General features: G+C 38.2%; 1 protein-coding gene across 1 annotated transcript in view; it reads left to right on the top strand.

The window, feature by feature from the left end:
• LOC134285003 (probable ATP-dependent DNA helicase HFM1) overlaps window positions 1–17,300 on the top strand; it is a 67,389-nt gene that overhangs the window by 18,797 nt on the left and 31,292 nt on the right. Inside the window, exons 5-6 of the mRNA XM_062844829.1 lie at window positions 16,496–16,724; window positions 16,826–16,995. Coding sequence (XP_062700813.1) covers window positions 16,496–16,724; window positions 16,826–16,995 — 399 coding nt within the window. The remainder of the gene's footprint in view (window positions 1–16,495; window positions 16,725–16,825; window positions 16,996–17,300) is intronic.

Below are 17,300 nucleotides of genomic sequence, written 5' to 3' on the forward strand. Positions count from 1 at the left end.
TAAAATATTTGTGCTATACTTTTGCGAATATATGTAATCTTCACATTGGTGCACCGAAAGATTATTGTTTTCCATTAAAAATCCAATTTATTAGCGAAATTCGACAATTTGATTCTGATCATGGTTGGTCCTACGCATGATTTTGGTTGGACCTAACCGTTACCATGTCAGTTGCTACGTTGGGTTCAGTTTGTTTACGCGTGTTGACAAGTGTAGGCTGCTCATAACTGTGAAAAATGTGCATTGGGATTCTATAAATCTGTTTTAACGAGTTTATTAGTCATCATCCCGAAGGGTTTTCCGATTCATGTGGCATTTTCGTAGTCGTTAGTGCCCACCCAAGTACCTCGTGGTAAGCTCCGCAGCATATACACAGTATTCAACAGAAAATTCACCCAAGATGACCCGTTTCAGTTACTTTTTGTGAACACCCGCGATCTTCTGAAGTTGAGCAACCTCTAGACAAAGCGGAACCTTCGCGGGTGCTTGGTAATCGTCACTGAGAATCACCCATGGACAGGCCGATTATCATTCAGTCCATGTATCGAAGAACATCTACCCAGTGATTTGCCAACTGAAGAACATCCGGTTTGAACCGTCTTATCAGAGCGAAAACCCGACAAAACGTGAATCGATGTGAAACTCTCCAACGACCTGAATCATGTAACCATAATATTCAAAGTAAAATAAACGCTTAAGCATTTTTCATACTTTTACATGAGTTTTCTATTTTCCTTTCTATTTCACATGGTCTTTATTGTGTTCTACTGCTTTGAGGAAATGTTTCCAATAATAATGGCAATTAAGCTGCCACTAGTTAGAACTAATAGATAGTGTTAGCGTCTGATTCGTAGTCTGATCCCTAGAAATTATTTCCAAGGGTACATTCCTTAGGACATAAAAAATGATGCGTACGTATCAATATTCATCGAACTATTTTATTCTTCAAAAATATTAACTCATTTTCAACCTGATTCAAAATGCTTCTGTGGATAAATACAAAACTAAATATAAACCCACAGCCTAGTGATTTAATTGTTGGAGTTATAGTAATAATCTCAAACGTCAAGCATCGCATCAATAAAAAATATGTGAAAAAATTTTATTTGATTCACAGTTTTTTGAAATTTGTGCTGCAATAGATTGGTCCAACCAAAATCAGCATTGGTCGAACCAACATCAAAATTCTCTGTTCAAACAAAACGTTTTACGTAATGAATTTTTAACTAATATAGTATTTGATAGTCCTTTTTGAAAACTATATTAGTAGATCTTTCCACCAAGCATAAATTTATTATATTAAATTATCGTTTTCATAGTGCAAACACGATGTGAAATTTGACTAAGTGTAGGAATCACTCAAATTGGTCCAACCATCATCATTTACCCTATCTACAGAAATCATTCAACTATTTATTTTTAGGGATCAATGGGTGACCTCATGCAATTTTTCTTTGAAGAAGTAAATCTTCCCCATAGTAAATCGTAAGAAAAACTAAGAATGGCGGGCGCTAAAATATATTTTCTTCGATCGATCTGAAACTTTGCACAGATATGGGACCAAAATGGGACCAAAATGGAACTCAAAAAGTATACAGGAGTTGGAGTTTTCCATTTTTTATATTTTCCCATATAAACCGTGTACCAGGCTAATATCTATGTGCCAGACATATTGTAGGAATAGTCTATTTTACGAAACGACAACAGTGTTGATATTGATATTAACACTCACGGGCTTGGGCGCAACCTCCTGTCAAATTTTCATTCATGAAATGAGCGATCAGCTGATCCGAAACGTCTCGTAAAATGGCTCATGTAGACTTTTATGATTTATGACTTTCGGTAACTGTAGTGGGCTGGACACATGAAACGAACGCCAAACAAATTTAAGCTCGTTTTGAAGACTTTACATTCGTTTCTCTCTAAATGGTTTCAAGTTTATTATTAGAAAGGGGACTTTTTCTAGCGGAGTTTAGGTTCATAAGATTTGCGAAATACCATATCATATGGTATAAGTGGTAAGCTACTAACATCGAATTTATTTTCATTTTCCCCGATGAAAGATTTTTTAACCTCCAGAATCTTAATATATACAGCTAAGGCTAACTTAACGAAAAAATATTTTAGGTTCATGAAAGTGCGATAATAATCCTGTTTCAACACTCCGTGCAGTAAAAGCAGCCATCAACGACACAGCCGAGATCACCATCGGGTACGTGGAAAACCCGATAGGCTAGATAGGACAAGATCAGGCTCCACCACCCTAAAAGAACCCATCATTACACGACACACCGTAGTCACCTACCACCAGAGAGACTGGTTTAGCCCACTGGGCAGCCATGAAAGGTGGCGTAATAGGTGCCATTGAGAAATGGGACGGCTGGAGAGGGCGATGGCCGAGGAACGAGGTCATGAACCTCAAAGTAGTCAACGACTCGGTATTCTTTCACTTGTGCAGAGTTCGTCGACCAAGACAGATTGAAGGCTAAAAGTTGAAGCGTTTCGAAAAGTTTCGAAGGAAAAGTCCGAAAAAAATATTGGAGAAGGTTGAAAAGTGGAAGAAGTGAAAACGAAGTACACCACAGGTAATACCAGTAACCGTAAAATTTGAAACTTGTGAGTAATGTCATCTCTGTGCTACAAAACCGCGCCGTTTTTTTTTTTTTTTACAACAAATTGCCCGACCTAGTCCCTACGTTGTCCAAGTGTCCTTGTCTGGGCAAACTCCGGCACAGAACCCGCCGAAGGCCGATTCGTCAACATATCGGCAGCAAAGCAAACCGTGACGCCAGAGTTTGCAGGTTCGAGTGGAGAGATCCGATGCCATCGCGCGCAATTCCGAGGACGCGGTGGTGGAAGGAAAGTTACTGACCGACCCGGCTGACCAGTTCAAATCCTGGTTCGAGCACTTTGGAAACCTTTTTCAAGTGTCGGCCACGTCATCAACACCTCAGCATGATCCGCCAAGGGTTCGACGCATTATCCGTGTCAACACCGAAGCTCTATCAGTGCAGGAGATAGAAGCAGCCATCCGTAGCATGAAATCGAACAGGGCCCCAGGGGTCGATCGCATATCAGCTGAGATGCTCAAAGCTGACCTCGTAGAATCCGCACAAATACTGCATCAATTGTTCTGCAACATATGGAAAATCGTGACATTTCCGGCCGACTGGATGCAAGGCGTCTTGGCAAAGGTACCCAAAAAGGGGACCTGACTGTATGCGATAATTGGCGGGGCATCATGTTACTGTGCATCGTTCTCAAAGTCCTCTGCAAACTGATCCATAACCGGATACAGGAGAAGATTGACGCAACTCTCCTGCGGCAGCAAGCAGGATTCCGTGCCGGACGATCCTGTGTGGATTATATTGTCACGCTCCAAGTGTCTCTCTACCTGGTGTTCATTGATTACGAAAAAGCTTTCGACCGTCTCAATCACGGAAACATGTGGGAAGCCCATAGGCGCAAGGGTTTCCCTAAGAAAATCATCGGCCTCATTGTAGCACAAAACAGGGCATTTACTTGTAGAGTACTGCACAACGGCGTTTTGTCCGATTCCATCCGGGTTGTTGCTGGAGGGAGGCAAGGATGTATACTATCACTGCTACTGTTTCTGATCGTATTCGACGAGATCCTGGTAGGTGCGATTGACCGTGAACCAAATCGTGGATTGCTGTGGCAACTCATTACTATGGAGCACCTAAATGACTTCGAACTGGCTGATGATGTTGCTCTCCTAGCTCAACGGCGCTTTGATATGCAGAGCAAGCTGGATGATCTTGCCAATCGCTCCTAAGCGGCAGGTTTTACCATCAACGTCAACAAGACCAAGTCGTTGGATGTGAACACGGTCAACCCTTCCAGCTATACGGTATATAGCTGGACAATCAGTGGAGAATGTTGAAAGCTTCCAGTATCTAGGTAGCCAAATGGCGGCACCAAGATCGACATAGGTGCACGGATCAAGAAGGCGAGGGCTGCTTTTGCGAGTTTAAGAAATGTATGGAAAATCAACCAGATCAGTCGATGCACCAGAATCCGAATTTTTAACTCGAACGTGAAATCTGTGCTACTATACGCCAGTGAAACCTGGTGTGTATCAGTGGAGAACACTCAACGGCTGCAGGTCTTCTACAATAGATGCCTGCGGTATAAAATTCGTGCATGGTGGTCTCACAATTAGATCTCCAACGTGTGGAGCTCCATCGTCGATGTCATCAAAAGCCGATAGCGACAGAAATTCGGGAGCGAAAGTGGAGGTGGGTCGGCCACACTCTACGCAGGGGCGGAAACGAAATCTGCAAAAAAAGGGTTAGACTGGAACCCAGCCGGACATCGCAGCAGAGGCAGACCCAGAGTCAGGAGTGGTGGAGTGCTGCAGGACAGGGCCCCCCAACGATAGGGTCAGATTAGAATACCCAAATAACATTTAAAAGTCATATAGACTAGAAGAGGTTCTTGAAACAGTCATAAAACCAGAACAAAAGGTATAAGGTTTTATGGCGGTTTTCGAAACCTCTATAAGATCAATTGATTATCAAAATGTTACCAGGGTAAGGAGGTGGGAGATATGTATGACGTGTGTAGGAAGTAGGAACATTTGGAACGTTGGAGGAGCTGTACACGTGTACTTGTCTGTAACGCGAAGCAGCAAAGGTCGGGCTGGCGTTAGGTGGAACCGAACACGATCGGCGTAATCAGGTAGTAACGCCACGATTGACGGAGACACCTTCAAGGTGGTGGAAGAATTCGTCTACCTTGGATCCTTACTGACGGCTGATAACAATATTATGTGTGGTAAGCAGATCACAAGAAATTTTTAGGCCTATCTCGATCAAGGATGGAAATCTAGTGATTATCATAATATCCCGAATGTCTCGTGGATGAAGCGCATCGCGCGATCTTAGCAGCAACGATAAAGCAAGAAAGATTGTATGTCATTCAACAGAAACCCATTCCCCAGAACGACATTCCCCAGAATGAAATTCCCCAGAATGACCCAATCCCCAGAAATCCATTCCCTAGAATGGGACATTTCCCAGAAAATTATTCCCCCGAATGGGACATTCCCCAGAAAAATATGAGAATCAGTAGTTCCATGGGATTTCAGGTGAATTGTTAGTTTTTAGAGCTCTAGGTGATTTGACCGAACTCCAGCGGAAGATCAAAACACTTCAGCGTGGTTCAAATCACCCTTCCGTCCTGGAAAATTTAAAATCGTTGAATGAGATAACTTTCAAATGGACATGGTTTTCATATAATGACGCCTTCTTCAGTTTATCTCAAATGAATATTGATTTAAAAACAAAAATGCCACAACCTTACTTGAAGAAGGTTGTATTTCTATAAGAATGGTAACTAATGTCAGACATTTTATCATTCAACTTTAAATAAAATCCAATAAAAAGAAAATCTCAATTCCAAAAAATCCCAAAAGAATAGCCTGTTAATTAAAGAAGGCAAATTTCAGATGAAAAAAGTAGCCATTCTATTGGACACACCTCGGAATGACTGTTTCAGCAGTACGTTAAGTTGTAGAGTTCCATATTTTTGCATGAAGTTGAATATGCAAATACCAGTGTTATGAAAAATGAAAAAAAAAGATGGTGGCTCATTAGGACAAACATTCCATAAACTGAAAAATAATATGGCCGAAAGCACACTGGGCTGCAAAAATGTTGCTTGGGCCTCAGTTTAGGCTTTTACTTGCTACAGTTTGTGCTCATGTAAATAGGAATATACTACATAACAGCAAAGGTGGTTAGATGGAAATGATGAACGGCATGTTCCATAGTTCGATAACACGAATAGGTTTGTAAAAATAGTTCTACTTCAAATAATATGAATGTGATTACTTTTGTGTAAATCAAGTTGTCAAATGCCTTAGTGAAGGTTTTCGGATGCCAGACACTGGATTTTATCCTTGTCTTGTGTGTTCCCTTCAAAATTTCTTAGAAGGATGAAACCATACATGTAATTATTCCAAAGTGCATTCAAAAATATTTAATGGAAGTTTACATACTATTCTTTCTACTTATACATGCCATATAAATCTGATACATTAGAATAACTTTGTCAGCATTAGAAAGGCATTTACAAAAACAAGTTGTATTGGGTTTACTCGACGCAATTTCGTGTTGCCCTGTTTTAGTGTGATTTGAGTTACCAGCAAAATGGTACTCACTTAACCTGAACCCAGCAAAAAGAATGTTTTTTGCGCTTGTCGCTCGACAGATGGCGGTAGTGTAGCATGGACAGTGTGTCACCGAGTACGAAAAACAAACTACACAGATAAAAAAAATGAGATTTACACGTCATGTAAACTTCAGTTTAGTCATGTAAACTTACTATGATGATGGTTTACATGATATATCATGTAAATTTGGGTTATATGTTATGTAAACACACAGTCATGCTGATTTATGTCATGTAATGGAAGTTTACATTACATTATATGACTTTTACATGATATGTCATGTAAGCTTCTGTGATATCCCCCGCTCCAATCATGTGCATCATCTTCTTCTTCTTCTTCTTTGTGGCTCTTCGTCCCCACTGGGACTTGGCCTGCCTCGCTTCAACTTAGTGTTCTTTGAGCACTTCCACAGTTATTAATTGAAGGGCTTTCTTTGCCTGCCATTGCATGAATTTGTATATTGTGAGGCAAGTACAATGATACACTATGCCCAGGGAGTCGAGAAAATTTTCCCGACCGGAACGGGAATCGAACCCGCCGTCTCCGGATTGGCGATCCATAGCCTTAACCACTAGGCTAACCGGAGACCAGTGAACCGAATTGGATGAAATTTTTAGCGATTATCAACAATATATTAATGCTTGAAAATTCTTCAAAACATAGGTACTTTTTAAACGTTGAAAAAAGTTATGATGAATTGATATTTTCACCCGTATATAGGAAAATAAATCAAATTTACAATACCGCACTAAAAATATTAAATGTGTTCTTCCTTTAATCTTAATGGGCTCTAATATATCTTGTTCCGGCCGCTAGTAAGCCGTCAGGGTGGTTTCTTGCACTGCACCACATCAGCTTCTCAGAATTTTACCACAATCAACCGCATACACACCATACTAAATCATCCCTTTGAACCTTAAATGATCTAGGTTACCTAATATAAATTGGTAGGAACAACAATCAATCGAGAATCGCATTGTTATTGTTCACATAAAGGCATTTTCAGATAGGTCAACAAACAGACACAATGTACAAAATTCAGTCGCATTCACATTATTGTTTGCAATTCAATGTATCCAAATTTATTGTATGCGATTTTAAATAGGGAGACAGGGGGAACAATAATGCTGTATCAACAATAATATGGTAGAAGGGTATATATATGGAAGAGTAAGAATTTGATTTTTCAGTCGCAAATAAACCGTTGGATTCGAACATCTTTCACTCGCGTTCTTCGATCCTATTCGAAAGAGCCTCAACCAAGGCCTCAACATATCTTATTATAGATATCTTAAGAACAGAAGTAGAAAATCTTTGAATATCAAAAATAAAATTTAATGACATAGATGTGAAAAAAATATTTTTTTTCGAGATCCATCATAACTTTTTTCAACGTTTGAAAAGTACCTGTTTTTTTAGAATTTTCAATCATTAATATATTGTTAATAAACGTAGAAAATTTCATTCAATTTGGATCACTGGTCTCCGAGATATGACAGTTCAAAAACTAGTTATTTTAAAAATAGTGTGTTACGAGAACGGTTCTAGCTTCGCGAAAGATCAACCAATCGAGCTCAAATTTTTATGCACTCTATGAAAAGTTACAGCATGTTGAACTTTTTTGTGAGAGAAAAAAAATGCCTATCCCAAACATTATGGCCACCCCCTGTACCTCCAGAAATTCCGACAGAAATTCCGAGATTTCTAGGAATTTATTCAAGAGTTCCTCTGGAGATCCCTTCAGGAATTCCTACAGGCATTTTTGAAGGGTATTCCCTCCAGGGATCCCTCCAAGAAATCCGCCAAAATTCCTCCAGGAATTTCATCAGAGATTTTTCCAGGGATTTCCCCAGGAATTTATCAGAGAATTTTTTTATCAGAAATTTCTCTCAGAGTTCCTCTAGAGATTACCCCCGAAATTCATCTAGTAATTGTTGCAAGAATTTCTCCAGAGATGCCTCCAAGAATTCCTTCAAGGATTCCTCCAGCAATTCCTAAAGGAAAACCTTCAGGAATTCCTCCAGGCATTCCTCCAGGATGTTATCCAGGAATTTCTCCAGGAACTACTCTAGGAAATTCTCCAGGAATTACCCCAAGTATTTCTTGAGGGAATACTTCAGCAATTTCCCTAGGAATTGATCCAGGAATTGCTCCTGGACATCCTTCAGAAATTATGGCAGCAATTTCACCAGGTTTTTTTTTTTGCAGAAAATCTTCTCGTGATTTTAACAGAAATTCTGAGATTCCTTCATGAATTGCTTCAGGAATTTTCCACGAATTTCTTCAGGGATTTTTCCAGGGATTCCTCCAGGAAATCTTTCGAAGATTCCACCAGGAAATCCTCCAGAAGTACCTGTAAGGATTCTTTCAGCAAATCCTCTAGGGATTTCGTCAGAAATTCTTCCAGGAAATTCTTGAAGGTATCCCGAATAAAAAATACAGTAGAAAAACCGAACGTTGTATTGTAACAGTACTGTTTAGAACCATATTTTTACAATAGACACCACTGTAAAAATAAAAATACAAAAACAATAAGATGTAATGTAAAAAACCATACCGCGAATTGTAAATAAGATTTTTACAATATATTATACAGGTTGTTAAGTATCGTAACAATACAAAAAAATATTTTTCTCCATATATATATTTTTGCAAAACCATACATTTTATTGTTAATGAATTGTTCTAAATTCTGATACGTGGGTTTAAATATACCGTACATTGTATAATACATGAATGGTTTTGAACAATAAAATGTACCGTAAATAAATTGTTTTTAATTGTAATTTCATCACAGGTTATACATTTAATCAAATGGTTTTGGAATGGTTTTCTTTTGTTATGTTGTATTATTATGCGCTTTGGGAATTCTCCACAGCGTTTTGGATAACCCTTCATATATTGGATCGCCCACGTCTAAGTCTGAGTCGAGGTCTGAGCACAGAGAACAGACATCCAAGTCCAGTTCCGAAACTGTGTAAGGAATTTAACGACCATTTGAAATCGGCAACACAAGTGGCAATAGCGTGGCGCTGCGATCGGTTAATTTCCCATACAAATTTAATTCACCACTTGAAATGTTTCAATTCACCACTGACTGTGGCAATATGGTGTTTGGTGGCGTTAGTGTTGTCATCGTGGATTGGTTGGCAACCTTACTCAAGTAAAGATTCAAATCCTTACACAACCTTCCGAATGAAATTTGTTCTTGCCTGGATGTCTGTTCTCTGTGGTCTGAGTAGTCTCTGATTGCATTAACAGTTGAAGCTTAGGCTCCCATGCCCCACCAGCCAGATAACCGGGTTTTGCAAACTAAGCATTATTTGTGGCAACACTTTAAGCGGCATGATGGAACTATGCCGAGCGCGCTAAGTGTTATTAGACCACTAATGTAGTTGCATGAAGTGGGTGACGAGGTACATAAGTATCATTACAGCGTGCTTCATCGTTATTGCAATATTGAGGCTCCAGTTTGACTAAAGTTTGAAATACATAACAACTCATAAGAAAACTGTCAAGTTCTATTCAAATATAAGTTGGGTTAAAAAGCGAACCCGCAGACGAACCTATATTAGAAGTCATTTCAATGTACAGTCCAGTTCATATGTTAAAGATGGCTCTACGTCAAAGATAAAGTTTGTCAATCGCATTTGATTCGATTGTGGTCGAAGGCAAGTTCACATGAGAGAAGAGGAGAAAACTCCCCTAAAAGCAAATACCGAAAGAATAGTGTTGAACTCATCCACTGATTTACGGTAATCTGACCTGCATCTTTCCGAGTTGGCCTACATTCGTATTTCTCTCATCGCACTCTACACACCTAGCCCGCCATATCTCTTGGACCCCTGCTTGGATCTGCAGTTCTTAGGACATCTGGTTTATCACTGATTTAAACATGTTATTGACAAGGATGTTTTCAATCATCTGGCAATCATTTGACTCATTTGTGTATAACTCAGTTCAGAAGCCTAATATTGAAATGAGATGTTCGTCAAACTTGTAGATATGTGTTTTTCCTACAATTATCACCAAGGACGCCATATTCTAACTTTTATATTTACGGCGTAAAAGTGTTTTTTTGATCGTTTAGTATGAGTAGGTGGTACTAGCTCTCTCACGCCGCATATATGAGATTTAGGATATGCACAGTGTTCGAAATCGATGATTTTACGATCAAAATTAAATAACTTTTTTTAGGTTAGTTCTAGAGGTTTGGCGTGTTCTACAAAGTTTTTCTGCATGTTAAAAGGCGTCTTTTGATAAAATGTAATAAATGATTAATCCCCCTAGAAGTGAGATAAAAATTTTATTTTTTCGAAATATTTTTTTAGAGGTTTGACGTCTTCGGCAAAGTTGTAGCCCATGATAAGAGAACAAAAATCGTAGAACATATCAAAGCTCCATCTCTTACGGTTTTCGAGATATGGAGCGTTTTGTGCGAAGTACCCCTAAAACTAGTTTTTCCAGTGTAGCTTCAACAGATAAAATCCTACAGTTTTGTGACCTTCTACAAACTTGTTCAGGACGTCAAAATACACATTTCTTCCAAAGATATCAAGTCATTATATCTTAAAACAAAAAAGTTTTTGGCAAGTTTATCATATTTTAAGGTGTACTTTCACCTTAAGTAACTATTTCCGGCGCAAAATGGCGCAGATGGCTCAGTCGGTAGTTGAAAGATTAGACTTTTTACTACCACTTGAGGGTGGAAACCCTCGTGGGCAATAGTGGGAAAGGTGGTTTAAATACATGACAAAAACTAATTATTTTGCCTGTAATACAAGAAAAATAAATAAAAAATTAATAATTTAGGATCCCGCAGTAATTTTTACTGCATTGCGTAATTTCCTGCAATATTTTACAACATTTTTGAGCATGATTTATTTATTTATTTACTTAAATTAGCGACACTTCACGCCAAAGGTGCATTCGTGTCGTTTTTGAGCATTGTTTTTACCTAACAGAATATTTTATTCATGCTTTTGAATTCATTTTGTTTACTATCTGATGATCAGGCAATTTCTGATAAAGTTATTTTAAAATTACCTATTTGAAGTTTTTTTTGGGGCAATATTCAAGTTATGTAGCGCTAGAAATAGGAAGAAGGAAATATTAAACAGTTCAAGATGTGCAACAAAACACAGAGTAGATTTTTTTTTCATCTATATATATTTATATTTGTATTTATGCTTTTTCGGTAATCCACGAGTTAGACTTACACCTGGGAAGCAATTGAAATATATCAGATATAAGTCAATAAAATACAGGGTGTGAGAAATAATGCGATTTTTTATTTCAAATATTATTTTTAATCTCTTGACGTTAACCAATTACATGTTTTGACGTCCCATCGTCTGCATCATGAGTTGATTGAAGTATTTTTCATTTTTTTTTAAATTTTTTAAAAAGATCTACTTTATTTTCACCAGAAAATCATCAAAATATGTATTGAAGAATGTAAAATCACAACTACCTTAATAAGAACTGCAAAGGTATTTATCAAAACGCATGTGATATTCTAACCACCGTAGCCATTCAATTGTATGACTATTGGGTAGAGGGTAGGTAGTCATTCGTTTGGGCATAGATGTGTTGTCATAAGTTTGAAGAAATTCAATACTTTTATTTAGAACTAGCTTTAGTTATAACTCTCGGGAACAATATTTTGTCCTTATGTTTTAATTTTTGGTGATAAAAACTCACTGGTTTTTGTAAAAACGTTGTAAAATATTGCCGGAAGAAACACAGTGCAGTAAAAATTACTGTGGGCTTCTTAATTATTTTTTTTAAATTTATTTTTCTTGTATTACAGGCAAAATAATTAGTTTTTGTCATGTATTTAAACCACCTTTCCCACTATTGTCCACAAGGTTTTCCACCCCCAAGTGATAGTAAAAAGTCTAATCTTTCAACTACCGATTGAGCCATCTGCGCCATTTTGCGCCGGAAATAGTTACTTAAGGTGAAAGTACACCTTCAAATATGACAAATTTGCTTATAACTTTTTTGTTTTAAGATATAATGACTTGATATCTTTGGAAGAAATGTGTATTTTGACGTCCTGAACAAGTTTGTAGAAGGTCACAAAACTGTAGGATTTTATCTGTTGAAGCTACACTGAAAAAACTAGTTTTAGGGGTACTTCGCACAAAACGCTCCATATCTCGAAAACCGTAAGAGATGGAGCTTTGACATGTTCTACGATTTTTGTTCTCTTATCATGGGCTACAACTTTGCCGAAGACGTCAAACCTCTAAAAAAATATGTCGAAAAAATAAAATTTTTATCTCACTTCTAGGGGGATTAATCATTTATTACATTTTATCAAAAGACGCCTTTTAGCATGCAGAAAAACTTTGTAGAACACGCCAATTCTCTAGAACCAACCTAAAAAAAGTTATTTAATTTTGATCGCAAAATCATCGATTTCGAACACTGTGATATGGTGTCCTTGGTGATAATTGTAGGAAAACCACTTATCTACAAGTTTGTCGAACATCTCATTTCAATATTATGCTTCTGAACTGAGTTATGGATAAATGAGTCAAATGATTGCCAGGTGATCGAAAGCATCCTTGGTTATTGACTCAAAATTGATGTTTCAACTTATTCACTTTTTTCTCTTTCCTTTCCTTTGCAGCAAAAAAGTCACAAACATTAACAAAACAAAACACGGAAAAAATCTTAAACGAATATTAATAATTAAAAATTCACGGAAAAATAATGTTTCGGAAAAGTGAATGGTTCAAACGTAAGAAAAACAGTATGATATATTGTTACATATAAATCCAATGTAAATGTATAGTATAGCGAACCATTTCATTACAATACTCTTTATTGTAGCTGGTACACTGTATGGTGCAGAAATGGTTTTCACCAAACACTCTATGGTTAGTTTTTATCCGGGATACTATCAGGAATTTTTCAGAGATTGCTCCAGGATTCCTCCAGGAATTACTCTATAGATTCTTCACAAATTTCTTCAAGGATTCCTCCAGGGATTCGAGTATTTTTCCATGAATTCCTTCAGAAATTCTGCTAGAAATCCCTTCAGGAATTTCTCAAAGGATTAGCAAAATAATAGAAATTGAAATAGAAATCTCCACAATTTCCATGGAGATTCCTCAAGAAATTCATCCAGTAATTCTTTCGAGAATTCCTCTAGAGCAGTGATCCTCAGCCTAACTGTCTTTGCGGGCCAAAACTGAATTTTGAAAAGCGACTGCGGGCCGCAAGACATTTAAAAGTTTATTTTCAATAAAATCAAGATTCAATACAAAATTTGTTTGTTTGATTTTTTGAAATTATTAAACATTAGCAAAGACCAAACAGCCTGTAGTTATCAGGACTGGAGGTTTTATTTCACTAGAAAAAATCCTGCAAATCGTAGGAAATTAAAAACAGGATGTAATGACAGTAATATTTAGGTTTTGTAGTTCTTAGTATTAATCATTTTGAGCAAATTATTTCAGACACTTGTAAGTTATACGAAAAATAAGCAATAGCGATGCTGGCTAGAACAATATGGGCCTCTTGGAGAATGTTGTCGATGAACTTACAGTGCAGAAGTCCAAGACACGAACAGGGATAAATTTCTTGTAATTCCCCTGGATCCAGTTTTGAGAAAATATCGAATGAATTTTCTTACTGCAGCTTATGAATTTCCTGAGAAGTATATTGAACCCTTTTTTTTAATCTTGGAACCGTGTTCCAAAAGTTTTTGGAACTTTTCGTGGATTTTATTAAATTTCAGAATGATTTCTAGGGGTTCTCGAAAGAAATTCCGAAAAACTGCCTTGAGATACTGTTGGAAATTCTTGATGATTTTTTTTTAAGTTTTTCTTGCGTAATTTCTTACGATACCAATGAAAATAAACCTGCAGACTTAATTTCCTGAGCAATGTGTGCAAGTGTTTGTAGCCAATATAGAATAGATATTTTAAGAGGAATTCCCTAAAATAGTGCAAGGGGAAGAAGAGTTTTCAGCGAAATTCCAAAATTTTGGACAATACTTCCTTTGCATGTTTTGGAATATTTGGAATTTAAATAAAAAAAATTAAATGTACATTATTTTAATTTTATTTTCGTGAAATTAAACAAACTGCTAATGACGAGTTCTGCCACAAGTCCGAAATCCATGACAGAGAACCTGTAAATTTAGCCTTAACAACAGTTTCGAATATTTTCGGAACAAAATTCGAAAAAGTAGTCTTTTACAGTTTGTAAAACTTTCAAAAATCTAACAGCTTTTGAAAAACTCTCCGGGATAATGGCAAAGTTCATCAGTAGTTGATATTCATTACCATTAAAGTTTTGAATTATGGTGAAATTTTTGATTTTCATTATGGAATCTATGAGTGAGCCTCTTTCCAATATATTCCAAAATCAGTTCGCGGGCCGCACAAAACCTTGTCGAGGGCCGCATGCGGCCCGCGGGCCGCAGTTTGGTGACCACTGCTCTAGAGATTTCTCCAAGCATTTCATCATGGATTCTTCCCGAAGTTCCCACAGGAATACCTCTAGGAATTCCTCCAGATTTTTCCCATTGATTTTTTCTCCTGAACTCCTCCAGGAATTTATCCAGGAATTTCTCCAGGACTTAATCCAGGAATTGATCCTTAACATCCTTCCGAAATTATGTCAGCAATTTCTCCAAGAATTTTTCCAGAATATCCTGTGGGGATTTCTTCGAAAATTCTTGCAGGAAATTCTCCAGAATACCTTTAGAAGATTTTCAGGAATTCTTTCAGGCATTTCTTCAGGAATTTCTCATGAATTGTTTCAGGGATTGTTCAAACAAATATCTTCAAGGATTCCTTCGATGATTACTCCAGGAGTTCCTTCAAAAATTCTGATATAAATTCCACCAGGAATTTCTCAAGGGATTTTTTTTTCAGAAATAGAAAAATAATAGAAATCTCCCAGAGTTCTTCTGGAGATTCCTCTAGAAATTCATCCAGGCATTTCTCCAGGAATTACTCCTGGACCTGGACATCCTTAAGACATTATGTCAGCAATTCTTCCAGGAATTTCTACAAATTTTTCTCCTGTAGAGATTTCTTCAAAGATTTTTCCAAGAAATTTCAGGAATACTTTGAGGAATTTTTCAGGGATTCCTCCATACATTTATCCAGGAATACCTCCAGAGATTTCTCCACGATTTTTCCAGGAATATTCCCAAAAAATCCTCCATGGAATTCTCCAGAAATTCCTCTAAGGATTCTTCCAGGAAATCCTCCTGGATTTTCTCAAGGGATTTTTTAAAGATTTTTTTCTAGAAATTCCTTCCAGAATTCCTCTTGAGATTTCTCCTGGAATTCCTCCACAGATTGCTTCAAGAATTCATTCAAGAATTCATTGTTATTATTATTGTTTTTATTAACGAGACTTTCAGCCCTTGGTTGGTTCGTCTCGTAATTCAAGAATTCATTCAAGAATTCCTTCAGGAATCACGCCAGGAATTTGTTCAGAAGTTTCTCCAGGCATTCCTCCAGGATTCTCTTTAGAGATTTTCCCAAAAATTTATGCACTTCCAGCCAATGCAGTGGCATAAAAAGAGGTTCCAGTGTACCAGTTACCCTTGATTTTGAAAGTATTTTGGATCAATTCATTATCCGCCAGATTAATCAACATCTGAAATGATGGTTGTTAAGTCGGTTTTACGATCACAGCCATAGTGCCGGTCGATCGCGCATGGAGGGAAGCACGAGAAGATGCATATAAAAATGCGCTCCAACGTCTTCTCACGTGGCGCAGCATTTGCCCAAATGGAGCCGAACTAACCATGAAATGCATGTTCGCGTACAATCAGCTGGCAATCGCTAGGCGCAGGGTTTGGCTTATTGCACCGGGGTTTGGCGATCCACAAACGACAACCAACAACGGGACATTTTTCGGGCAAGGTGGTTTCCCTTCGTCTTCTGCTTATGTGGGAGCTATGTGGACTGAAATGGAACTGGGTCGAAGTTCTTAAACTTTGCTTGCAATCTGAACGATTGCCGTATCCACCCATGTCTCCTCGGAAAGAACAAAACTGTGCACATGTTCTTGGCGGGAGATCCTCGTGATTCGTAGGAGTCAACTGCATTTGTGAATTCCAACCCAACTAGGCAGACAGGTTAGACATGTCACGCGAGACTTGCATCGTGAAGGACGAATCAACTTAGCTGACGTCTTCTCTACTTGTGCTCTTTGTGTTCACTCCGAATGAATGTCATCTCCCCCGATTCGGAACGATCGCTAGACCAGACTCTAATCGAATTCCATTTCTTCCCTTCTGATTCCCTTTTCCATACACAGCAAAAATACGAACGCCTTACCACCGGTTCGGTTCCCATCGAGTCCCACCTGCACGATCATCTGGCCGAACACCTGAACTCGGAGATTGTCCTGCAAACCATAACGGACCTGGCCAGTGCGATGGACTGGATCCGGTCCACTTTTCTCTACGTGCGGGCCCTGGTGGCACCGGCTCGTTACGGTCTGCCTCCGAATCTGGACAAGGAGCAGATCGAGAAAAAATTGGAAGGTATTTATATTTATGAACCTTTGTCGCGTGCGCACTTCAAAGATGCTTGCCGACAGTCAGTCATAATAGGTCATAATGTGTCTTTCTTCTCGCCGTTTCAGACCTTTGCCGTGCCGAACTGGAAGCCCTGGACAAGTATTCCCTAATTGAGAGAAGAGCGAAAGATCAAGGCGATGATGACGGCGGAAAAATGATGATTGGGGCCACGCTTTACGGAAGGTTGATGGCGCAGTACTGTTTGAATTTTCGAACCGTGAAACTGCTGCGGAAGGTAAGTGAGGACCGGTATCTGGGGTAACATTGGGCAGTTAGACAAACTTTCACGAGTGCACTTCCGATCAAATCTTTGGGGCATCCCTTCAAAAACATGTCGTTGCCCATGTATATTGTATATCTCTGCCAATTTGAACATGTTTTCGGCGATACTTTCCAAAAACTATTTGTACGTAAATCTAAAATCGTTATTTTTCAACCCCCACCACCCTCCGTTAGGGGAGACTGGGGAGACTTGATCCCTTTTTCTTAATTTGCCTGTAACATTAAGAAAAAAACACAAAACTAGATCCATTTTTCGTA

This window comes from Aedes albopictus, chromosome 1 (genome assembly GCF_035046485.1).
Source record: "Aedes albopictus strain Foshan chromosome 1, AalbF5, whole genome shotgun sequence".
NCBI classification, from domain to species: Eukaryota; Metazoa; Arthropoda; class Insecta; order Diptera; family Culicidae; genus Aedes; species Aedes albopictus.